The 25,622-nt window shown below is 42.3% G+C and overlaps 2 protein-coding genes across 2 annotated transcripts; one reads left to right on the top strand and one right to left on the bottom strand.

The window, feature by feature from the left end:
- Positions 1–2,498: 2,498 nt before the first annotated feature.
- tagln3a (transgelin 3a) lies at positions 2,499–3,933 on the top strand (the record flags this gene model as incomplete). The annotated part of the gene is made up of 4 exons (XM_084449589.1): positions 2,499–2,678; positions 3,078–3,252; positions 3,442–3,544; positions 3,792–3,933. The coding sequence occupies 4 exons, from the start codon at positions 2,499–2,501 to the stop codon at positions 3,931–3,933; spliced, it is 600 nt and encodes a 199-aa protein (XP_084305715.1).
- A 574-nt stretch (positions 3,934–4,507) lies between these two features.
- On the bottom strand, positions 4,508–25,419 carry LOC311319047 (uncharacterized protein). The gene is made up of 20 exons (XM_084450493.1): positions 25,380–25,419; positions 23,866–24,455; positions 23,608–23,669; positions 23,304–23,342; positions 23,124–23,212; positions 22,519–22,547; positions 21,893–22,009; positions 18,802–19,077; positions 15,847–15,971; positions 15,184–15,745; positions 14,301–14,397; positions 14,178–14,194; positions 13,882–14,013; positions 12,598–12,726; positions 12,117–12,245; positions 11,875–12,005; positions 11,469–11,592; positions 10,940–11,078; positions 10,616–10,737; positions 4,508–5,545 (listed from the first exon to the last, which is right to left on the bottom strand). The coding sequence occupies exons 2-20, from the start codon at positions 24,418–24,420 to the stop codon at positions 5,507–5,509; spliced, it is 2,913 nt and encodes a 970-aa protein (XP_084306619.1). The 5' UTR covers positions 24,421–24,455; positions 25,380–25,419; the 3' UTR covers positions 4,508–5,506.
- Between the last annotated feature and the right edge of the window lie 203 nt (positions 25,420–25,622).

Genomic DNA, 25,622 nt, shown 5'->3' with positions numbered 1-25,622 from the left:
GGGAGGGAGAGAAAGAGAGGGAAAGAGGGAGGGAGGGAGAGAGAGAGAGAGAGAGAGAGAGAGAGGGAAAACGAGTAAGCAATTATATTATATATATATTAAAACCACATTTATCATAGTTTTTCCAACGCATTTACGAATGCCCCATTGACTTGAAGGACAGGTTCAGAATTTAGCATGATAAGCCATGTTATAAGGTTATTGTATATATCATATACAACGGCCGATATCAAAGTTTCGTCAAGCGGTGCACTCTCGAGATACAGCCCGTCGCCGCTGACACACTCAATGGATCCATAGGTGCATAGACAAAAGCCCTCAAAAACACCATAAACTTGTTTTCAAAGACAGGAAACTCACCAAGTGGTCACTGGTGTCCGTTGATGTTTTGACAAAAAAAAATCGGCACAAAGTCTGCTTCAAGTTTTATTTATCATTTAGCATAGAACTATTTTCAGCAGTACATACGTTTGTAAACTTCCGCTTGAACTTGACTGAGTTTGGAGGCTACCGTAGAAGAAGAGCCACTTCCAGGTCACAGTCTACACAACAAGTCGAGAAGCCTAGGATTGCTTGGTAGCTCATATTTCATTGATAGTGTTAGGTAGAAGTGTTTGTTGATCAAAACAAATATGGGACGCGGATTAATCTAAACATCTCTGGCTTTGTTGTCAATATAAATCAATGGATATAATATGATCAATAAAACCCGATCGGGAACATACTTTGTGGCAATTTTTTTGTCCATGAGCTGCCCAAACACGACCGGCTATTCACCTCCATTAATTTTTTGGACTAGGATTATGTAAAAACTACCACAAATAGGTCTGAGCTCCAAAATAGTGAACTTAAGACTTTTTTTTTTCTGACTGTACTGCTCAGTGCTCAACAAGCTACAACTAGCCAACCTGCTCACAATGGCGAAAAGAGCTATAAAAACAATTGACCACCACTTCATAAAAAAATAAAATAAAACTGGCAATGCTTATGAAGAAGCTACCACTCGAAATGACATTGCAGCAGGTGCAATCGAATGCAGAAGTGCTCCAGAGGCTATTGAAAGCTAGCACTAGCACTAGCACTAGCAACATCACCATCGGCGAGGAAGCTAACACCAGCAGGCAGTTGTATGTTGTGATGTTGGGTATGGCCTAGTGCTAGGTCATAAAATCATATTGACATGCTTGTGGTGTCTAGATGAAGTTTGATGTGTTGTGCATATTGAATTGTCATACGGATTTCTTATTAGCATACTGTTCACAACTGGCATTCTTTGTAAATAGATGGGATGGGACAGGACGGCAGAACTGTTTTTTTTTCTCCTCAAGTCAAAATGTTGCCCCCCCCTACTCTCAGAGGGTAAAATCGCCTATGACGACATGCATTCATGGGCGGAGGTCTATGCTCTTCCCGCACAATTTATAGTTCAATATGAAAATACAATTGTTGGCTATGGAGAAAGCGAATTACTTAAATTATCTATTTGTAAAAATATAAGCTCGTTACATAGCAGCCATTAGAGACAAACATTTCCACTGGATGCGAGTCGACGCTGTCCTGGTTTGCCATGCGCTTGCTTCTTGCCCGGAGCGGGAAGGCGCTGATGCATCAATTGACTTTCCTGGCACTGAAAGCTGTGCGAGTAGCCTTCGAGAAGAACGGATGCTGAGAGAAACACCGCACCCAAGATATCCAGTTAGGCTACATCAGCATGTGACTGCAGAGGACTAACGACGAGACACAAAACGAAGTGGATCATACATTTATTTCGGACAAGTAAGTAGGCTAAATTGATCCAAATCAGAAAAATGCGCGGTGACAATGTCATTCCGAATGGGCCTACATGTTCAATTTTGCACACGCTAAACAGGTAGCCTGCCTATTTCAGGCACTTACACAATGCCTCAAAAAATATTTTTTGCCTCTGAGGGCCTATTTGGCATGATGGTCCGAGCGTGTTTATGATGGCCTGTGTGGATGTTGCATTTGCTCCTGCGCTTAAGAGCGATGGCGTCTCATCAATATTGCTTTGGATGCCATCCAGTGAAGAGATGAACGCGGGCGGAAATTGTTCTGTTTAACACATTTCTCTCTCACTTCATCTTAAAAGATGGCTCCTTATAAATAACTGATTATGTATTGCGGATGTGATGACCAAAGTAGTGTTTACGTTCACCTCTCTGATAACTTCACAAGCTTTGTACGCCCGTTTGTTTTAACATACTGTATCACAAAAGCTGTATTGCTCTCTTGCAAAACAATGCATTATTTATAGATTCATAGCATAAGCACAGTGCAACTCGGTGCACACAGCTTACATAATACATGGATTTGACCTCCTTTACAAAAATAATGAAATTAGTGTAAATTGTTAAGTAGTCTTTGTGTGTGTGTGTGTGTGTGTGTGTGTGTGTGTGTGTGTGTGCGTGCTTGAACTGGTAGAGTTTCCTTTCAGTCCGTGTTGGGGAAGCACTACCGTGCATCTTATTCCAGCAGCCATGGCCAACAGAGGCCCCAGTTATGGGATGAGCAGAGAGGTGCAGGAGAAGATCGATCAGAAGTACTCCAAGGACCTGGAGGCCCGTCTGGTGGAGTGGGTCATCGTCCAGTGTGGTGGAGACACAGATAAGCCACAGCCGGGCAGAGAAAACTTCCAGGACTGGCTCAAGGATGGGACAGTGAGTTCCCCTGAGTCCGTAGAACAAGTCCTTCTCACTGTAATGTTGTAATCTCTTATTCAGCGCTATGATGTTACACTGGCATCTACATTACTAGTGGAACTGTGGGCAACAAACATGACACGCTTCCAGAGGGCACCCCGGTAGCTCACTGGGTAAGGCGTGCACCATATGAAGGCTAGTCCTTCGCGCGGCAGACCCAGGTTCAATTCCCAGCTCTGCCGCGTGTCTCCCCTCTCTCTCTCCCACGTTTCCTGTCTCTCTACACTGTCCTGTCCATTAAAGCTGAAAAGCCCTAAAAAATTAACTTATATATATAAAAAAAACATGACACGCTTCCATCCACCGTTGCCACCACAGAAGAGGCTGTATCTGTTCTCACCGTTTCTCTCTGAGCAGATTCTCTGCAGGCTCATCAACAGCCTCCACCCCGTGGGTGAAAAACCCATCAAGAAGATCCCCGAGACCAAGATGGCCTTCAAGCAAATGGAGAAGATCTCTCAGTTCCTGCAGGCAGCTGAGGTCTACGGAGTGATCAAAACAGACCTCTTCCAGACTGTGGACCTATGGGAAGGTAGTTACCACAGTCTCCCATCGAGCCTCCCTCTCACAAAACATTTGATCAGTGCTCATTGAGCCATGCCTCCGGCTTGTTTCCTGTATGCCTTTTTTTTTGCCAATGACAGATTCCTAAACAGAGAAGAGTTTGATTCATCATGTATCGGATTTATTGAATGTTACTGAACAAGTCTGATGCCTGCAGGGAAAGATTTGGCGGCTGTTCAGAGGACCCTGGCAGCTCTTGGCAGTATGGCCCTCACAAAGGACGACGGCCATTACCGTGGAGAACCGGATTGGTTCCACAGGTCAGAACGGACACACTCATGATCTTTATGAGTCATACAAGTCAAACACAAGCACAAATGGATCAGTATTCAACACTGATATCACAACTCAACAAACACAATGCTATGCTTACATACATCACATTGTTTCCTGTTTGGCGGCTACAAAATGCTTGTGTTCTATTATCTCATTACTGCCCCATCAGTAACCTGCATGAGTGTGACAACAGTGAAATGATCAGCTGTGTCCACTCCTGTGTTCATTCAGGAAGGCTCAGGGCAACCGCAGGGCGTTTTCTGAGGAGCAGCTGCGCCGCGGTCAGAACCTGATCGGCATGCAGATGGGCAGCAACCAGGGGGCATCTCAGTCTGGCATGAGGGGGTACGGCATGCCGCGCCAGATCATGTAGAGGAACACCACTGTGCCTGTGTGGGGGGGCGGGGGTGCGCTTCTCCAATCAGCAGCTCTCAAACTCCCCAGGCAGCATGCAGTTGCACTGATGTCTCTGTAGGGTGCCTAGATGTCATTTGTTCATGGAAACTGGGGTACTGTAGAGGGGGGGGGGGCAATACTATTTATTCAGTTAACATTTAAAAGGGTTGACCATGGCCCTGACACTCAGTTACACAATGGTGTCATTTTTGTCAGAGTGGGCGTGTGTGCCTCAGTCAACACAGGTGTGACATGGACAGCATGGAAATCTGCCATTGTTCTAGAACACATTATTTTGGTTGTTGTTTTGATGCGTTATTGTAATCCACTAGCCTTATAGTAAGTTAAGTTAGTTCCTGACAGCATCGATTATTTTTATTTGTTACCTCACTGTGGAATGTGAATGCAATACATTATGGGATTTTTGTCACATTACTAATTTTGCTGCATGTGTTTTTATGTTCAATATTCAGTAACAGAAAATGGTATTCAATTTGTATTTAATGTCAGAAATATATATTTATTTTTTTCACTTTATCTATATAGCCTAATGGACAGACGTGTGAATCACATTGTGTAAAATGTACCATGGAATAGATGTGAACAATGATACTGGTGAAAAATAAAGTGACTGACCTTTCCACCTTCAAGTGATCATTTGTAAGGACAGGTACTTAAATTTATCACAAAAGGTCTCAGCATCACTCAGAACACAATACCCTCTTCACAACGATCCTCAGTGCTAGATCATGAGGACCCCCACGTCCCAGTGTGAATCTAGGAGGTTATATTACACTCCCAGCATGTTTCCTTCTCTTCTCCTTCTAGGTAATCCTAGATTTAACATGATCATTTGAAAGCATGTACTCCTCCACACATTTTCATGTCTGGAGTATTTTGACTGGTTCAGGCCAGTGCTTGGCTGTGCTCCTTGCTGCTAGCCTGGAGGAGACCCGGCCGCCAGCTCTGGTCACAGCCCAGCACCAGATGGCTCTGCGCTCTCAGGCTTATAACGCCATGTTCTTGTTTCAGCCTCAGCCAACATGGTGCACATGACTCAGCCAATCTTGAATTACAGTTCACCATCCATCCACACACGACATAACATTATAAACAAATATATAATAATTATAATAAAAATAATAATAATATTAGACATACACAACCCAGCAATTCTTGTATACAATACTAAATCTGTCCAAAGGCCACCGAGGCTTACTGGCAGCTAGCCAGAAGCTGATTGGTCCGCAGATCAGAGTTGATGCCAGCCGTTTAAAACATAACAAATGCAACACCTATGGTGACAATCCTTGAAACAAGACATTTTATTTGATAATGTCTATGATAATGAACAAATAGGCCACAACATTCATACAGTATACTATTCATAATCACACAGAAAACTACTCTAACTAATGATTAGAAGGTTGCATCACATCCATTCTCCAGGTAGGGCAAAATTATGTCATCAGTAGCATAAAGGAATATTAAAAACTGATGTTAGAACGGCCGGTCTTCCTCTGTGAAGCTCACACAAGGACAGAGTCCTCTCAATCATCTGAAGGCTGCTTCTCTTCCTCCATCTTTCTCTGTAAAAGGGGAACATTTCAAAAGGTAATGAGCTATTGACCTTTGCCCTGGGTGCTATGCAGTGGATGTGAAGCAGCACTTTGAACAAAATATTTTCTTAGTGAAGAAGAACTTGAAGGTAGGGCATTCCCAACATTCCTCAGTTTTGACCTTAAAACGATAATTCAAGACAATACGTGTCCATTGGTTAAAGTTAGCATCAACTCCACTTGTACAGCAGTTTTTGTTTTTTTATCCTGCATTGTGTATACTAGTGCAAAGTGCCTGTGTGCACATTCTCTCTATCAATCTATCAAATATCAGTGATTACAAATCCGTAACCCGTACAGTTCACTATGCGGAGCTGCACATGTATGGAAAGCATTACTCAGAATACCAGGGGTGGATAAATCATTTCAAACCTTTATTTATACTCTGAGGTATAAATAAAGGCACTGAGGTCTCCCTCATTTACAGCGTTGACGAGTTCAAATCGACTGAATCCGTTAAAATTCACCATTCAAATCATGACCTCCGAAGTACACCACAAACCGAAACACATTTTATGTAATATCACAAACCAAAACGAATACACCCATAACTGAATAAATTCTTACAACAGTGTTGAACAACCATCTATTCATCTGACTGTAGATACGATTTAGCTTTAAGATGTATACCTGTTCAACATGCGCTTGCCATGACATTGTTGCGTCCCCTCTTCCATTATATGGCCGCCGTGGCTGTTCTGTGCGTTCCTCTTCTGTAGCCTACCTGAACCTGAACGTCTGTTTGTGATCGCTAACATTGTTAGCATAAGCGAACGGAGTAGAATAGAGCGAAAATTTGCATCATGGCTAGCGGACATTTTCTGACTGGCAGTGAAATAAAATGATTTTCGGTTCATTATGAGATTGAGGCGGGACATGAAGCTAGCTACCTTATGTAGCTAGCTAGAGATCATTTTACAACTTTGTTTCGTATATTCTGGTAAATCTAGGCTACATAAGCGGGTTGAGCGCTATGACGATATTGGTGCCGGGTGGAGTGCAGCGCACACGACCACTAGGGGGGAATGAGACAGAAAACAGCTCCTGCCTCGGGAACCACATCTGGGCTGTTTGGGCTACAGAGGAGCTGAGGGAAGCACATTTGGGCTGTTTGGGCTACAGAGGAGCTGAGGGAACCACAATCTCTACACACTTTTAAACGCAATCTCAAGACATGCCTTTTTCATCTAGTATTCTCTTCATTTTTTTCTTTCTATCTTATTTTAATCTACCCCATTTTACTGTGCCTCACTGGTTTTTGTTTCACCATGTTTGTATCGTATCTCATTTTTACTGTATTGTTGCGACCAAGCAGCAAAGTTTCTTAATTCGGCTAATTTTAGCTAGCCATACCGTTTTAGTAGGCCTACTGATTTGTATGTTCCACCAGCAGACCTGTCTGTCACAGTAGCTGTAGAGAAGTAACGTTGTTGTCAGCAAGATAAAGGCTAATGTTAGCTACAGCAACACTACAGGGGTGCAAACTAATCAGGGGTGAAAAGGGTGACAATGTGACCCCCCTAGGAAGGTCCGGGGGCATGCACCACTGGCGCTACCATGTCTTCAAAGATCTCACGAAGGGAGATGAAATCGTAGCCTCTAAACAGTTATATGTATAATTAACTTTACAAAACAAATTAATCGCATGATTTTCCCTATAGCTAGCATAGAATTATAATTTTTCCTCAAACAAATGGGTCAAATACAAGCACTCTGGGCTGGAGTTAAACCTGCTCTGTTGTTTTAGTCACGGCAGTCACTACCGTTTTGTCGGAAATCAGTGCAACAAGAATGTCCATATGGCACTGCCAGTTACTATTCGCACACATTTTGAATTGCGCTTTACAATTGAGTTTCTCATCAGCCAGCACTGAGGATCATTTTGAAGGAAGAAAGGTGATCTTGTGCTAGCGAGACCTTTTGTGATCTTGCATCTTGACGGTTCAAGTGACACCCGTCCGTACAAATAATCGATTGGTGGAAAGTTCAGTGACTTTATTTTTCAGCAATATCCTTCTGTCTGTGAGGTAGCAGCAGCACCTATACTGTATATGCAGGGTTTAAAACTGCAACCAAATTGGTTGCATTTTGTGATCCTTTTTTTGCTAATGCAATATAAAATTCGAAGGGGTCGCATTGGTGCCATTAAAAAAAAATCTGATTTGTTGGGTCTCTATGTTCCATTTGAGACGGTTTCAGTTCTCATTTTCCACACTATCTCTGAGCTTTCTCCCTCTCCTCTGTCTGCCGGCCAGCTGACACAAACACACACACACACACACAGCTGGAGTGCCCACATAGCCCTGCCTCCTCTCACCGTCATGCGGTCTTCATCACATTCGTGTTAGCATAGCATTGGTCTGGAGTAAAACGCTACCAAACATGGGCATAAGGGCAGAGCCAGCGCCTACCTTTCAAATCCAGCTGCATTTGAACAAATTTAATTGGGAGTGTATAGTCGGGACTAAATGAAAAGCTCATCCTGCCCAGAAAAGAAGAAAACTGTAGCTAGACAAGTCCGAGAAGAGAGTTAACGTGGAAGAAAGTCCAAGTAGCCTTAATCACACTATGTGCCAACTGTCAACAGCTCACACGAATGTAGGAGAAAAGTGGAAAGCTGCGGTCAGTGACCAATCAGAGGCCAAATCGGTCTCCCCACACAGTCCACTATCTGCACAGGCCAATCATCTTCCGCACATAAAATCCAAGAGTCTTCTCATTGGTTCCACGAATATCATAATTTTTCTCAGAAGTTCTCGCCACAGCGATTGACAATATGAAAGTTGTTCCATCAAAGTCTTGGTTATGTAATGATGTACAAAATTATTCTGAATATCTTAGATCTAAATAGCCAAAGAACGGTTTAGTCACAACGGTTCCAAAATTTAGCAGGCTAATTAGTAGGCAATCAGAATATTCATTACCCACACCACACCCCGTGATCTTTCAAACCTTTCATCTTGGACAAAGGACAATAACAGCCCGTCTTCCTGGCTGTGACTCAAACACACTCAGAGCCATGCAGAAGACAGAAATAAAATAACTTATCAAAAACTGTTGTGAATGACTCGTGAATTGCCTTTATATTTTTTACTGCTATGTGCAGGCTAATTTTGTTAAGAGCAACAGTCATTCTGTAGTGACCAATAACCATGAGTGTAGGCCTATACTTGAACGTGAAACCGAAAATAACTCTACAGGCTTTAGCCCTATTCTCGCGGACTACCTGTGCATGTTAAGTTCAAATCGTCAGTTCACCCATGGCCATCTCGCGCCCCGTCACCTGTTTAGAATGTGAATGGACGTCCACAGAGAAAGCGCCCTATCAATCCAGGTCAATTTGCCCCTATTAGAATGTCAACAGAAAGGAGACTGCACATTACTGGGGGTCTTACAGTAATATGCAAGGTTATGCAAGCTGACTTTTGTGTTAAGCTACTTTTAAAAACCACAAAATTTGACTGTGCTCAACCCGTAAAGTCGCAATTATAAGGATTCCATCAATGTTTTTTATGCGTGTATGATAAAATCTCGCAAAGCTAGAAATAAATATCATCTGTTGTCATTTTCTCATGCGATGCACATCCTGAGGGGGCAAATAAATAAAATTGACATCTAAGTTGATTTCTAAAGCAGATTTTTCTCAGTGTGACGATCGAGCCAACGTTCTCTAAAGGAAAACATCATCATCAGGATGTGAACCTGGGCCTACAGATCACTACTGCAAAGCCTTAACCGCTCGGCCACCGGGCAGCAAACCTGGCAAAAGAACTGAGGATGAAGTAAAGGAAGATTGTGTAAGTATCGCCAAATTTTGTATTCTTTTAATTTGTGTATCCGCCCAGTGATTCTGATCCTCTCCCAAATTTAATGGGTTCTAAATTGGCCGAAGCTAAACCCTCCACCGAGTTTCGTGAAAATCGCTCTGGTAGTTTTTGTCTAATCCTGCTAAGTAACGTACAAGCTAAATAACACACCTGACTGAAAATATACCCTCCGCCCTGATCTATTGTCTTCAAAACAACCCAATAACAACAAACAGAAGAGTGGAGTCCACTAGGGGTGTAACGATACACTAATCTCACGATATGACATAATACACGATATTGGGTTTACGATAACAATACGATACACTAAGGGCAGGTGTGAAGCGTTGCAGTAGCGCTGGTGTTCACACCAATAGTGCATTTCTCCACATTTCTACTCCAATACACTTAACTGTTGTAATATCATGGATAGGCCTAGAGACAAAAGACGTGTTTGTTACCAGCGTTGTGTAGCCAGCGTTCACTGATATACAATAAACATATCACAATATTGTTTTCACCTTGACAATACATATTGTGACGTTTCTGTATCGCGATATATTGTGGCACGATATATTGTTACACCCCTACTGTCAACACAAGTTGTTGTTTTGTTTGCAAGTTGGAATGGCCAAGTTTGAAAGAGATTTTGATGAGTTAAATTTATCTGGCAATCTTTACTTGTTTACAGTGTGTAAGTGAGTTTGCTTTGATTTGATTCTTGTGCTAGCATTAGCAGGCTGTGATGCCCGAACGAGAGACAGCATGGAATCCACAGAAAATGTTCTCCATCAATCAACAACATTGTGGGTAGGACAAAAATGAGGCCCTAGTTCAAAAATTCCCTTTACATTTTTTACATCGATTTACATCGATACACTTTCCATTGATTGACAGCCTCAAAAATAATATATATATATATATATATATATATACACACACACACACACAAGTAGAGTTGGTGCTAGCTTTAACAGACAAAAGTATTACCATGAATTATCGTTTTAAGATCAAAACTGAGTAATGTTGGGAATGTCTAACTGCCTTCTAGTTCAACCACTAAGATATTTTCCGAGTGCCATACCACCCAGTAAGAAAAACGCTGCTGCAACCTCAGTCTAAATGAAGATGTTTGAATTGTAAGCAGTCAGAGAGAGAATCAGAATCCGTTAGACACAGATGTAGTTCTCTATCGCCCGTTAAGAGAGGAAATAATAAAAGAAGAGAAAATCACCTTCACGTTCTCGTAATGCTCCTCACTGCTGCAGTGGACAGATTTGGCCGTTTTTTCATTGGTGTAGAAGATGTTGCACAGCCTGCAGAACAACCCAGTCCTCTGAACCAAATAGTGTAGTCCTGTAAATTAAGAGTAAAAGAAAAATACATTTTGATTAAGTTTACAAACTAATACAACACTGGGCCTACACTCTTTAGTCTTTTTACCATAGCCATGTCAATACATAGTATAGGTACAGTCAGACATTTAATACAGCAAAAACAGCCAGGGTCATCAGGGTTGTAGGGACCCAGAGGTTCTGTAGTGAGAGTGGTTTCTTACCCACGGGGTTATCAGGGTTGTAGGGACCCAGAGGTTCCTCCGGCTTCTTGTCCTCGCCCTCGGGGTCCGCGGCTGCAGCACTGGCCTGGTCAGCGTCAGGGTCTCCACAGACCCCCTCACGGTCAGGCAGCACACCATCCTGTCCACGGGAACATCCATCATGATCATCTCACACACTGATTATTGATTATCTATGCATCACTCCTCCACTCGACCAAGTCTGAGATGCAGAGACCAACACAAAACCAACTGCATTCTTCAGAACACATGGCAGGCTAGCAAGGCACATCAAGACAGTATGTTTTAAATGAATGATAAAACTACTAACATAAAACAAATTATAATAATGCACTCTTTTTGAGCTAAATAAAGCCCTTATTTACTAGTATCAACCAGAAGGGCAACCCGATTATAGTTTTCAACATTATACCACATCCCTTAACAGTCAGGGAAAAAAAATATTAAAGATTAACGATTATTATTATTAATTATTATTAAAGAAAGGTAAAGATAAAGAATGTGTTCTCACCTCCCCCGGGGGAACCCTGTGTGCGGAGGGGCTTTTAGCTGACTGGCCGTTCATCTCCTCATGGTCATGTTGGGCTCTGCTGTTCTTCAGGGCCAGCCACCGCTCCAGCTTGCCTGGAGGATACCTGAGCAGACAGGGCAGAAGAATAGGCCAAACTTTATTCATAGTAAAGAATTACCGGATACATTTCATTATTCATGATTGGCTTGGTTGATTAGAAGAAAATAGTAAATACAATGAAAAAAAAACAAGAGCATGAAATGGACTACATTCCTTCCAATCAACTGACATTAATAGCAGAACAAATAAAACAATGTTAACAAGCTAACGACCTAATGGAACGGTAAATTCAACATTGTAATGTGCGGCACTTTAAGGGTCTGTTGCCGCTCTAAAGAGGGTTCACCATGTGATCAGTGAGTCCCCCTTCTGGCACGCGGAGATCTTCAGCACGGAGCCGTGGAACCTGGGCCGGTGCCACTCATACTTCCTCAGCATCCTCTGAGCTGCTTCCACCGTCTCCATCTGGATGTAGCACTGGAGGAGAGACAAAGCACCAGAAAAATGTTGTTTTTATTGTTACAAAATGATAATTATACAATTATAAGCAGTCAACCTCAAACATAATGGGCCTCTTTTTTCTCATACCGTCCTATTACGCCAATTCAGATTATAGCCGGTGATTTTCCCGAAAGGCAGGGCAAGCCGCAGCAGAGAGAGGTCTGAGTACTTCTGGTAGGGAAGCATGCCTATGAAGATGGATCTCCCACTAGGCATCTGTAGGGACAACATGAAATTGTGATCAAGGTAGGTTTACTGAAATTACATGATCCAAAATAGGTTTATCACAGCAAACGATTAGGAGTCAACAGCATAAAGTCACTATTACAGCCTAGGCTACACTCAACAAGGCATGATTGATATTGACCATAACATTATAAAATTACTGTATTGAGTAGCCTGCATTCAATTCAAAATGAATTTTTTTTTGTAGAAAGACCTAGAAGCTCAGGGGTCAGAGTCTTGTAGGCCTCCGCCGTCTGACTCACAACACTATTTCTAGTTTGTTTTATTATTGGTTAACTGTTAACGGTAACATCCGTAATCCAATAACAACTATTAAACTCACCTCCAAATACTTCACTCTATGGCTCATGGTTACACTGACGTATTTCCCAAAAAGCTGTGATTTCCTGTTGTCTCTGAGGGCTTTCACCATCTCATGAGCTTTCTCTGAACTCTCCAGCTCTAGCCGGGCCTGAAATTCAGCAGGAGAAACTTGTTATCCAAAGAAAAAGCAAGAACACAAGAAATCAAGAGAATGAGCTTTCACCATTATTGTACAAAATACAATTATAAATACAGATCTGTATTGTATTTTTTATAAATAAAAATCAGTTGACAGCAGCATTTTTTTCTTTCTTAGACATAAACAACTATATTGGGGACAGCAGGCAACACTGATAGTGCTGTTCAAATGACAACGCACCCAGAAAAAGCTGGAGATGGAATGAACTTGAAGATGAAAAATCAAAAACTAAATCTTGTTTATACAGTATCATATACTATTAAATACTTCACTGCGCCCAACATGGAGCTCAAACCGTACTTTTCCAGCCAGAGTACGGTGACAAAAACCTTTGTTGATTACTAATGTGCCTCACATGTCACATTACAAAACCTTGGAATATTTTCCTCAAACATCCATCAATGAGATAGAGGAAAAAGTGAACTGTCTTGCAAAAGCTGTTTGATCCATCATAGGGAAATTAGAGACCAGTGTGTGAAAATCCATCTTAGATAATACTGAGATTTTAAAGCCAAAAAATGTGTTGCACAAAACCCATAGCCCTTGGCCCTGACCAAGCAGCTCCAGTCTAGAGTAGAAAATGTTCAACGTATTAAAGTTCTTTATAAAAAAATAAAATAAAATAAATAAAAAAACAGCATTTTGGTAGATGTGCTCCTCCCATCAAACCAGTGTGAGGACCTTTAAGCTTGTCGTTGGTTAAATCCTGTACATGTGGAGATACAGCGCAATTACTGGCTGTACTGAGGGCCTGCAGAGGCTCCGCCCACCTCCGAAAACACACAGTACAGCCTCCACAAGCGTACAACGCTGTTCATCCTCCCTCCTCTCTTCTTTCCTTACCGCGCTGGACGCAGGAACCACAAAACAGGCTGAGAGGGCGTAGATGCTCGGAGAGCCAAAAACACTGAACACACAATCTGGACCATAAAAGCTTTGTGGGTGGGTAAAACGGATGCATAACCAGTTGTAACTGACCCAGTGAGAATCAACATGTTCTAGAGTAAAATCAAACTGTCACCCTTTAAACTGTTTGCAAAACGATATTCTACCAATCAAAAACATACTATAGGTGATATACAAATGATATAATCATGAACCCACCTCCTGTCTGTAGTAGGATATGATGTGGTGCACAACCTTCCCAAAAGGCTCTGCCAGCTTGTAGAGTGCTGCTTGCATTACTCTAGGCTGGTAGGCTCTTCTGAGGGGCTTAATGACAACCACCTTCCCATCCTGTAAATGACAACATCTTACTGAGCAACAACCAAAAATCTAATAAAATTAAAAACAGAGCAACCTCTAATGAATCTAACCTCTAATGAAAAAAGTATTACAGTCCACTAGTTGACTCAAGTAACCCCTAAAACTGATCAGGAACCATTTGGATTAACACTCACCTGTGTCTCAGCTGAATCTGAAATTAAAACGACAGAAGATCAAATATTGCACTACCGATTAATTCACACGTTTAGTCTGTGATGGAAATGAGGTGAATGTATTTTATATCACTCCTTCCTCACCCATGCACGCATCCTCCTCCTCAGCCTTGTCATCAAGTTCATCCAATGTAACAAAATCATGCATGTTCTCAGGGAAGTCCATGTCGTCCATGTGCTCCTGTTGACCAACGGAAGAACAAACAGAAAAAGTGAGAGGAAAGTATGAATGGATTCTTCTGCTCCCAAGTCTCGTATACCTCAAAGCTAGGGAGTGAAATGTGGATGTTAAGTACTAGCCTAGTTAATATGGATGTTAATGTGGATGTAAAGTACTAGCCTAGTTAATAGTTTACACCAACTCTTATGACCAGTATCATACTGTCTTGCTTCTATATGACTATTTTTATTCATCTTTATTTATACAAGAAAATATTTGACAAAAAAGCATTTCTGCCTTATTCAAATTATACATGTGTATAATTTCAAGAGTCAGCATCTTTAGAAAGTCTTATTTGAATTGCCAGCAAATACTAAATGATTATTAATAATTAACAGCAAATCCTTTCTATGCTATCCAGCAAACACCTCTACGACCAATGTGGCTGAAATCCATGCCGGCACAGATCACAGGCACCAACGATCGACATCTTGACTGTATGTGATGACGATGATAGGGCCTCAACAGAAAGTGGTGATTACCACTGAAACCTAAGCCAGATTTCAGTGGTACTATGGTTTGTATTAGCTTTAGGCGTTCCAACTGATCAGTGGAGGGTCTCGACCAAACTAAATGCTCCAAGACCTTCAACCAAGCTCAGAGTTGAAAAACACATGCTTAGGGTGGTCAATGGTCGGGTATCCACAACTTGGTTACTTGGATATATACTTATTTTCAATTCTGGGGCACAATAAGACTTGGTTTGTTGATTCAGGTCACAATATATGAATTACAAGGATGCCTTACATCATCTTCATGAAAGCTCTCCTGCTCCATCGTGTCTTCCATTGAGGCGTCGGGATCACAAGCAGACGGATTGTCTGCAGCCTTTTGATCAGGATCACAAACAGATGGATCGTCTGCAGCCTTTAGTTCAGGATCACAAAGAGCTGGATCATCGGCAGCCTTTTGAACAGAATCCACCAATTTCTTCTCTGCCGACAGTTCAGCGCTTCCCAGTTCTGTTTCGTCTTTAACATCAGCAACAGGAGAACCCGCGGGTTTTTCAGCATCAACATCAGCACCAGTCTCTAGATCAACATCATCTAACAAACTCTGCTCATCTTCCACCATGATCCCCTCTTCCTCCTCCAGTTCTTTGTTTTCAGAGTCCAAGTCCTCCTCCTCTCGGTTCTCCGAGGCACTTTGCTGACTCTCTTCTTCTTCCACTGTGTTCTCAGCAGGCTGCTCGTCTGCGCTGCTCTTCTCTATATTTGAGGAGGTCTTGGTGGCCTCCTCGCTTTTATGCCTGCTGCTGTGGCTTTTGCTGGAGTCTGCCCTTCTGGATGTGCTGGATTCAGGACTTTCTCTACAAGGCAAAAACCACCGAAGTAAACTCCCTGGACACTAGGATGTGTCCCACAGGAAAATTGGTCAGAGCACCTTTCCCCTGAAAGGACAGTCACTTACCTGTTCCTTCTGGGTGAGAAGGAGAAGCTGACTCTGACACTCTTCCCCCCGATCTTCAGCGGGTTGGAGTGGTAGTACTTCACCATGATTTTGGCATCATTCAGGCCGACCATCTCAATCAGAACCTGTCGAGGCAAATGGGAAAATCTCTAAGAAAGCTACTATGCTCCACTTCACAGTGCACACTACATTTGTCCTTTATGAAACATTGTGCTGTATGATTTTAATTTTAGTTTTTTAATCCTACACCTACAGCACTGTGCAAATGTCTTAGGCCCCCTAAGAAAATTGTTTAGAGCTATTCCTCTGGACACTAAGGGGCGAATTCACTAAAGGATTGCGCAGCTTTTCCTGACGCAAAACCTGTGCAAATAAGTCAAAAATAACCTTTGCTATTCACAAAGCCCTCGCAAAGGGTGAAATACGGTGGTAACTGCGTTGCCTTCATCATAGCGTTTCTCTGCGCCGGTGTTATTAGCTGATATTTAAATTAGGCAATGTGGGCGGAGAATGTTCCCCTTTCTATGCAAATTAACATTATTGCAAAATCCGCCCAATTCACAAAGATCAGCGCCAATTGCTTCACGCAGTTAAAGTGAAATTCATTCCGTTTTCAGAGACGTGGTGGTATTTAAGCGCAAGGGGTGTGTCAGCCAGCCTTTCGGCTGATCATGGCAGCAGTGCCAGGCATGTTGTTTGTGAGAGAATATTTAGAAGAATGTCACTTTTTGATTTAACACAGAACCACCGCGGCTCACTATATACCTATATCGGCCAGTAGCCGTTCAATGGACGTACCCTAAGAACGCAGAGTTTTTTACAGTATACGGTTTTAGGATTGCTAGCTACAAGAACAGCATTTTGGCCAAGGATCCAAATAAAACAGTAGCCTACTGTACAGATGCAGCATAGAACGTAGGTACATAATTATCTAATTAATAATTATCTAAGTTAATATATGAGAATGCATTGCTTTTTACGGTAGGCTATAGGCCTACACGTCTTGTGATTACAGATGCAGCATAGAACTTTGATGTTTAATAATTATGAAAAAAAAATACTAATTATCTAATTATCTAGTTTATATATGAATAAAACAATAAGGCGTTTTATTGGCTATGAGGCTACTAGTTGTAGTCTATACACGAGTTGATGCGCTCTGCTCTTACGCGCGGTTGATGCGGCAGCTCAAATACACTTCACACATATCCTCTGCACCTTCTCAGTGCAACTGCCACAGACAGCTTTGGTGCATTCGTGCATTGGTAGACAGTTCTGTTCTTGCTGCAGCTCGTCTTCACCATGCAGGTTTTTTTTTTTTTTTTTTGGGGGGGGGGGGGGGGGGGGGGGGGGGGGGGAATTCTTCTGTGGACACTGCGGGGCACCGCCGGTAGCCGTTTGGACGCCAGAGCGCGCAGCTCTTCAGCCAACTGGAGGATGAAGTCGCGTCTGGGGAGGTTCTGTAGACTATGCCTCTCTCCACCAGTCCCCAGCGAGTCCAAGCTCCCCAATGAATAATACTTTACTATTTATAATAGCCTACATAGCGCAAAACTATGCACATAATAGGCTGTACGCGAAACTGCGCATTCCCTATAGCTGTTCATTGAACGGCTGGCTGCCGATATAGGTATAAATAAAATAAAAAACATACACAATATTTTTTTTATTTAAATGGTCTTGAAAATATTTTGCTTTTGTATCATAGGTGACTGCAGGTATCACCTTCAGCCATGGATGATGACTCCCGTGCGTAATCCTTCCAATGTTGGAGAGGCGGCGTGCAACCAGGCTCACATCAGGATGCGCGGTGTGATTGAGTGCACATTTTGAATCCTGAAAAGCCGTTTAGATGCCTAGATCGTACCGGTGGGACAATGTTATACACTCCCCCAAAAGTATGCCAGATCATCGTAGCGTGCTGCATCTTGCATAACATAAAATGACAATTTTTCCTTTGTTCGTCTTTTCAAATCATTCCACCTTTGTTTGCAGTCTTCCGCGTTTACACACACCAATGACACTGACTGATTGGGAAATTAAACCCCAAATATGATTTTTTGCTGCAGCCGTGATATTTTTAGCGGAAAGCTGTGAGACATGTTTTTGAACCTCGTCCGTGAGGATTTCGCTGTCTGAAAATCGTATCTTTCTTTTTCTGTCTGCCATCGTCCAATGATATGCATACGAGTTGTAGGCCTAATGCGCTGTATGCGCAGTATTTATAGTAATTTCCTGTATCAGCCGCAAATTGCACTCAGCCGCAAACACTGAATGGGCGTGTTTGTGCTGGGATATTATTAGCGCAATGTCTTTAGTGAATAGGTTTTTACAACGGAGCACATAGCTGGAGCAACTAACGCGTGATGTAATGGTGCAATTAACGGCCGCAATTCCACTTTAGTGAATTCGCCCCCCAGTGTTTATTTGCTCATAAAAAACACTATAAAATTAGTCAATACAAATCAACATTAATTATAAAATCTGTAATCCTGCAAGAAGCTTGGGAAGCATTTACCACAGGACTACTAAAATAACAGCAGTGTACCAAAGAGTTTTGTGTTCTAAGGGAGGCCACACAAAATACCAACTTCTTATAAAAACAACAAATTCATATTTTGGTCCATGATTCAATACAGGTTATTTTTTAATTTACAGAGTGCCTCAGATTCTCTTCAGACTGCCAACCTGCACCATGGACAGTTACTGTTGTTTTATCTTAAGATATTTGTATTTCTTTTTTGTATTAATGTTTATTTGTGTTTATTCCAATGTTTTCTTTTTTTTTTAACACTTATTGCACAGAATAGCTTTCAAATGTTTTTTCTTTGGTGGCTGCCTAAGACTTTTGCACAGTACTTTATACATTGATTTCCACCAATTTTCCTGCAGACCTCAATGATCCTGTTACCACACAAATGACAAGGATATAGTTAATCATTATGTTAAGCATACCTGATCACCCGAAAATTTTGATTGCCGCACATCTCCGAACATCTTGGCCAGATCGAGGACCTCTGATTCTACCAACCTCCCAGGAGGTAGTGGGTTGAAACAGACGAACCTGGTGGCCCGGGGCTCCGCCAGGCTCGGATGGGCCTTCACATCGATGTTGCACACGGTAGGTGACAGGTACATGGTCACCTTGTGATTCCTCACATAAACCGGCTTACCGCCATAGTGGTTCACCATATCCGCTGCCTCTTGGTGTGAGCTGAACTCCAGGAAGCCCTGAAATAAACCAAATACAGTGAGTGTGTGTATTGTTATGGGAACTATTCATCCTGTTAACAGCTCATTTTATCTCCTCTTGTGTGATCTAGTATGAATCAAGCCTACATTCTATGGTAAAATAGCCTAATACATATCTTTAATTGTGGGACTCCCCTGACAAGCTTGCATATTCTATTACTGTAACCAAGTGTGAAGGCCCATAAAGACGAATAGAAGAAGAATAGAGCTTCTGTCTATTTAGCAAGCCGAAAAGGCCAAGATCAATCGGCCAGCGTTTCTCTCTGCATCTTTTGCGACAAACTGCTGATAAGTTGAGTAACTGACGCACACCTGTCAGAGGGAGTACATTTCTTCACAATGGGTGTAACAATTAGGGCTGTAACAATTATTACAGAATTGTCAAACCGCTATTGTTTTTTTAACAGTGATTATGCATTTAAACAAATAAAAAAAAATAAAAGGCTGTTGCAGAGTTAATATTGTAGCAACCCTAGTTCAATGGAATTCTGATTCCAGGGGGCAATTGTCTGTCCTGCTCTCTGCCAACCATGGGTGTGCATGTTGAGCTCGTGCAAGCTTGTGATAGGGCGTGCAGGGGGTGTGTGCCCCCGCGGAGTTAATAAAATGATTGTCTGAGGGGAGAATGTGTGAGCTTAACTACGCTTACTGGAGGTTGTTATATTTCTTTTTACTATACCAGTATGGTTGTATGCTATGAAAATAATTTTTTTTTTATATTATATAGTCCTCCTCATCACTCTCCATTAAGAAAAAAAAAGACAATTATAATTATGCAATTATTTTTCTGACAATTAATCGTTAGGCAAAATTCATAATCTTTACAGCCCTCGTAACAATACTGTTGGTCTTGTAGAAATATCTGCTAAAACGTGTAATTTTTGAAATTAGATCCATGCGTGTTGACAACTGTTCTCTGTGAGCTCACATTAAAGACAGACTGGCATTCTGGTTGGTATCTCTCACATTAAACAAGACTTAGACTGGCATTCTGGTTGGTATCTCTCACATTAAACAAGACAGACTGACATTCTGGTTGGTATCTCTCACATTAAACAAGACAGACTGGCATTCTGGTTGGTATCTCTCATTTTTATTGATTGGTGAATTGAACACATGCAACTGGGAATTGATGATTAATTACTGATTGCCAAAACAGTATGTGTGTGTGTTATTTAGGCCGCATTTACACTGCAGGTCTTGATGCCTAGATCTGATTTTTTGCCCATATCCGATTTTTTTGACTGCCTGCTTACATGTACTTTTTAAAGTGAACCATATCAGATACCTGTGCTTACACGTACATACTTGTTTGACATTTGAAACAACCCGCATGCGTACACGAGGGTTTCATTACCTTGGTTACCTAACAACCAGCCGGCTCTTTGCTGGACAGAGACGTGATATTTTGTAAATAACTGGAATTAACTTTATTCATGTAAATGAGTTGATGTTGTGTAGGCATGAAGATGAAATAATAAACTGTCATTCAGCAATTCCACTATAATTAGCCTACTGGTAATAGATCTCCGCACTAGCCTGTGAGCCCCCCGAGCTCGGCGGGTTAGCCGCGAACTTCATGCCGCAACGAGAGATCCCGTCTCTGGGTGGACAGCTGTTCAACTCGCCTGGGACCAGGTCCCCTGGAGCTATTTCGCCTGGCTGCCCATCGCGTTGGCGTGAACAGAATGAATACCACCTACTAGCAAACAAAACATGTTCAGTCATAATTATACTGTTAAAACTAAGATGGATAAAAAATAAAAAAAAGTTTTCCAACGAATAGATTTGACGAAAGTAGATTAATAAGCAAGCCACTTTTCATTGCTAACTCAGAACACGTCAGGATTCAATGACATGCGAATTGCAATGACAGGGAATATCCGTTCTGTCCACTTAGAGTCGCATTAGCCGATGTCTGATTCATATCTGATTTATTTCTACATATGATTGAGGCCTGAAACGGATCTGAGAATATCCGATTCTGTGTGATTTTTTCCTGCTTACACGTGCGTATTACATATCGGATATGTGCCACATATGAGCAAACTAGAAAAACCGTGTAGCGGCTAAATGCCTCCGCCCAACAATGCAAGTTGCAGTTAACCTAACTAACCCTAACCTTGACTAACTGCTAACCTAACCTAACGCTATTGCTAGCTAGCTAACGCTAACTCTAATGCTAGCTAGCATTAGTGTTAGAATTATCGTTAGCTAGTTAGCATTAGCATTAGGATTAGCGTTAGCTAGCTAGCATTAGCGTTCAAAAGTGCCTTTTGTGATGTCACGGTGACCTTGACCTTTGACATTTGAATACCAAAATCGAATCAAATTAATCTAATTTGTCTAAAGTCCAACTGAGGTCAGTAACCCTTGACCTTTGACCCCCACAAAGTAATCAGTTAATCCTTGAGTCCAACTGGACATTTTACCCAAATATGAACAACTTCCGTTAAGCCTTTGAGATATTGTGTTCATCAGGCCAAAAACACATTTTGTGAGGTCAGTGACCTTGAACTTTGACCCCCACGATCTAAGCAGTTCATCCTTGAGTGCCAGTGAACATTTGTACCAAAGGGGAAGAAATTCCATCAATGCGTTCCCGAGATATTGCATTAACAAACATCGGACGTACGGACAACCTGAAACCATAATGCCTCCGGCCGGCTATCACCTGATGGAGGCAAAAAAAACGGAATTGGGTCACTTCAACCAGGCAGTGTAAATGCGGCCTTAGAGGATGTTTTGCTTTTGGGGAGTCAATCTGTTATTCGTATTCAATGTGGAAACGTACCTTGTAAGATAACACCAGATGTTTGACCACCGTGCCGTAAGGCTCTGCCAAAGCCAACAAGTCTTCAACCAGGAGTCCCCCTGGACAGAAGCGGGTCACCACCACCTTGGTGCCGGCCTGCAGGAGAACGGGTCACACCGTCAAACCTCAGCATGCTCAAGCCATCATTGTGTTTTGTATAGGGATGCACCGATTGGAAAATTCTGGGCTTATGCCGATACCGATGTTTAAAATAACAATCCAGCCGATGCCAATGTTTATTTTATTTAATTTTTATTCCCCCTTTTGTGCCAGGGAAACAAAGAAATGCATTTTTATTTCACTTTAATTTGAAAGCAAACTACACATGCGTTTGCAGCGTTACGTCACAGATCTTCTCCGAATCTGCAGCTGGGTAGGCTACGTTTTGCAACACAAAAAGCCATAATTGTTGCGACATAACATCGGCCACTACCATCAGTGAATGTCATTTTATTTGCCGATGGGCCGATGGCAGTCAACAAGGCCAACATTGGCCGATGCCGATGTTCGGCTGATGCATCGGTGCATCCCTAGTTTTGTATTCTATATACATAATTGTGTGCTACAGTATGAACCTTCAATGAAGTCATGCAACACATACATACCTTGGGTTTGTACTGTCTGTACCAGACTCCTAAGAGGAAGAAGAGGTGATACATGTTCATGTGTTCTGAAACATGGCTTCATCTTTACCAGAATCACAATTAAGAGTGCAGGGTAATGCCGGGCTCAGACTACAGGATTTTTGGGCCAATTTATCCCTGATTCACCCCTCCCGACAATCGGAGGAGAAATCTGGTCTGGAACGTTGGTCGGGGCCGATGATCGGCACAGATGATCTTGTAATGTGAGGGGTTTACAGATCCAATCTTATACCTCCCGATCGGCTCGTAGACCCATCGGGGTCGCCCCGATAATATCAAACATGTTTGATATTTAAGATTATTACGTCCCGACTTTACAAGTGAGACGGCGAGACCAGTGGTTCGTTGCTCCCTCGGGCACGATAAGATCCTGTAGTGTGTGATGAGCCGTTATTTTCAAATCTTGCTGTGTGTGCTTGTTTGAGATGTGCAAGAAGAATATCAGATATATATAGAATATCAGAACATAAGATTCTCCTTATGTGCGTGATGTAACCCGATTTCGAAATTGGTTAGGATTTTAAATATCCTGTAGTGTGAGCCCGGCATAAGGTGAATGGAATCACCTGAGTCTGGTTCAGGGCTGCGTGGTCTCTTGTACGGCATCGTTGGACGAGGTGCTCTCCTTGGAGGAGAGGACTCATCTTTACTTGGCCTGGAAAGAAGCACATTGTTCAAGTTCAGTTAGAATGAAATACGTTTGTTTTAGAAAACATCTGATTAAAACAAAAACTCAGTACACTAACATTTTTCTTGAGGGCTCGCGTCTCTCCCAATCTGGATACCTGTAAAAACAAGATTTGAATCAAATCAGGCACACTTCAGAATATACCTGATCAGTAAGAGCAGCAGACTTTATAACAATTAGGATCACGACGTATGCAGTAAATTGTAAGTTTGTCTCACACTTATATTAAAAAAGTATGTTTGTCTCACACCTATATTACATACACACTTATATTACAACAATTTGACAAGGTAAGGGTCAGTTTTGTTTGGATCTGGTACAAATGTATCTAATCATCACAGTAGGAGTGGGGAGACACTCACATGCGCATGAGTTCTCGCCTCCCCTCTGCATGGCGCATTCCTTTCAGATGGCTTGCCCATGTCTGGGGAAAAGAGAAAACTACATTCACGAGCAAACTTGCCATTGTGTGAGGCCACTTGACTAGTAACTTACCACATCATTTTAAATGCGAGCCTCAAACAAGATTTAGCCTACTCCAATGCACTGATTAATGAACTTAATGGCATTCACAAGACGATTGTCAAACTTCAGATGTTTTGAAATGTAGCATCACGTACCGTCTTGGAGTTTGTTTGGCAGAAGCACAGAAAGCACGTGTGTGGGAACTCCTTGGGCATAACTCCGTGGAAATCCTCCACCTGATAGGACCGTGGAAACCTGGGGCGGCTGTCGGGCAGTTTGTCCCTGGAGGGCCTGGTGTGACGTGACTCCCTCTTCCCCTCCATCTTCTCCGGTCTGTCTACTCGCTTGTAGCTCACCACCCTCCTGTAGTCTGCATCTCCATGGCTGTTTGACCTGCTGGGCTCTGCTACAGTGGGACTGTCTTCTTTCTGATTCTCTCTGGCATCAGTATCAGGCTCTTTCTCCCGGTCTCTTTTTGGGGATGCCTCTCTCTGCTGCTCTTGCACTCGTTTAGCCTTCAGCTGCATTATGAGAAAAGGCAACGTCTCCACGCTTATTTCGCTCTCTGGGATCTGGGCCAGGGCGTCCACGTCTTCGGGGCAGAGCCCCAGAGTGGCGTACAGGTTCACGGTGCTCATCCCTGCATCTCCAGAGCCTTCAAGGTGTGCAGAGAGGTTGCTTTTATCAGAGGGTTGCTCAGTGCCCTCCATCCTTAAACAGCCAGGGCTATACAGGAAAATCCAATCTGAAAATAAAGAGACATATGGTTGAGTGAAGGGTAAGTTTAAGAGGCTGTCTTACCAGATGTGTGCACAGATGTTAGCTGCATGATTCTGTTATCATATATGCCCATCTGACTGGTTTGACACCAGTATCTCAGCTTTTACCAGAGGGACGACAGCAATCTATATACCACTACATTGAGGCTAGCTGGAGGGTACTCTAATCTAAATTTTATTTACAGATGTAATAATCTTATTGTAAATCCAACAGTTTCAGGTCATCGGAGTCATCAATGTGTTGTTTGTTATGGCATGGCACTACTTTCATAGGGATTAGAATCCATCTGAGGCTATGCATTAGGGGGGCGCGGCCTAACGTTAGCACTAGCTAACTGCTAGCGTTACCAAAAAAGGATTAGCTAGCTAGCTTAGCTAGCAACAGAAGGAGCAGAGCACTGGCTCATCACATTTTAAGGATTTACGTTCTAGGTCTAAATATAACTTACTAATTAATTTACAAAAATGTTTTAAACAGATTGTTTAGTGTGAAACGTTCCCGTGTTTGACCGTAGGCTAGCTAACGCTTGCCTGAGGCCTGAGTTGCCGCTATGCAAAATAACATCAGTAGCCTAGGTAATGCAGGCAACTGAAGCAAGACGCAAATCCGCAACTTTTTTATTCCACCTACTTCATTTGCCATTTCAGACAAAAAAGTCACTGACGAACAAATCACACAAATGATAAAAGCAAGTAGGACTAGACTATAGCTAACCGAGCCAACCATAAACAACCTTGCGCAAGCCTTGTAGCCGTAGCTCCATAGCCTAAAGCGCCCCCACCACTTGGGCTAAGTCATCACCGTTTGAGCAGAATTCAGGAATGTAGCTAACACAAGGTAAAAAAGGTAGCACGTATTCGATAAGTACTAGGTAGTTTGATCTACCAACCTTTTCTGGGATCTCGCGCAAATATTTCTTCTTCTTTCTCTTTCTCTTCTCCTTTTCATTCTTCTTTTTCTTCTTCTAGGATGCGGTCGGCATCCAACGTTAATGGTGCATTACTGCCACCTATTGAGCGGAAGTGTGGGCCTGAGCCAGAGACCGACCAACAAAAGCCACCTGAGACAGAGTAATGCGCTATATAAGTGCAGTCCATTTATCATTTAATGGAAAGATGTTGGTGCGTGGGTG

Source organism: Borostomias antarcticus (genome assembly GCF_949987555.1).
Source record: "Borostomias antarcticus genome assembly, chromosome: 15".
Classification (NCBI taxonomy): Eukaryota; Metazoa; Chordata; class Actinopteri; order Stomiiformes; family Stomiidae; genus Borostomias; species Borostomias antarcticus.
This window is presented reverse-complemented; position numbering and strand designations above follow the sequence as displayed.

Excerpts from the sequence above, each read along its gene's own strand:
- LOC311319047 (XM_084450493.1), bottom strand. The coding sequence starts at position 24,420 with ATGGAGGGCACTGAGCAACCCTCTGATAAAAGCAACCTCTCTGCACAC. Across the intron at positions 23,343-23,607 it reads AGGCGAGAACTCATGCGCAT|GTATCCAGATTGGGAGAGAC; the intron begins GTGAGTGTCTCC and ends TTGTTTTTACAG. Across the intron at positions 22,010-22,518 it reads ACAGACAGTACAAACCCAAG|GCCGGCACCAAGGTGGTGGT; the intron begins GTATGTATGTGT and ends GTTCTCCTGCAG.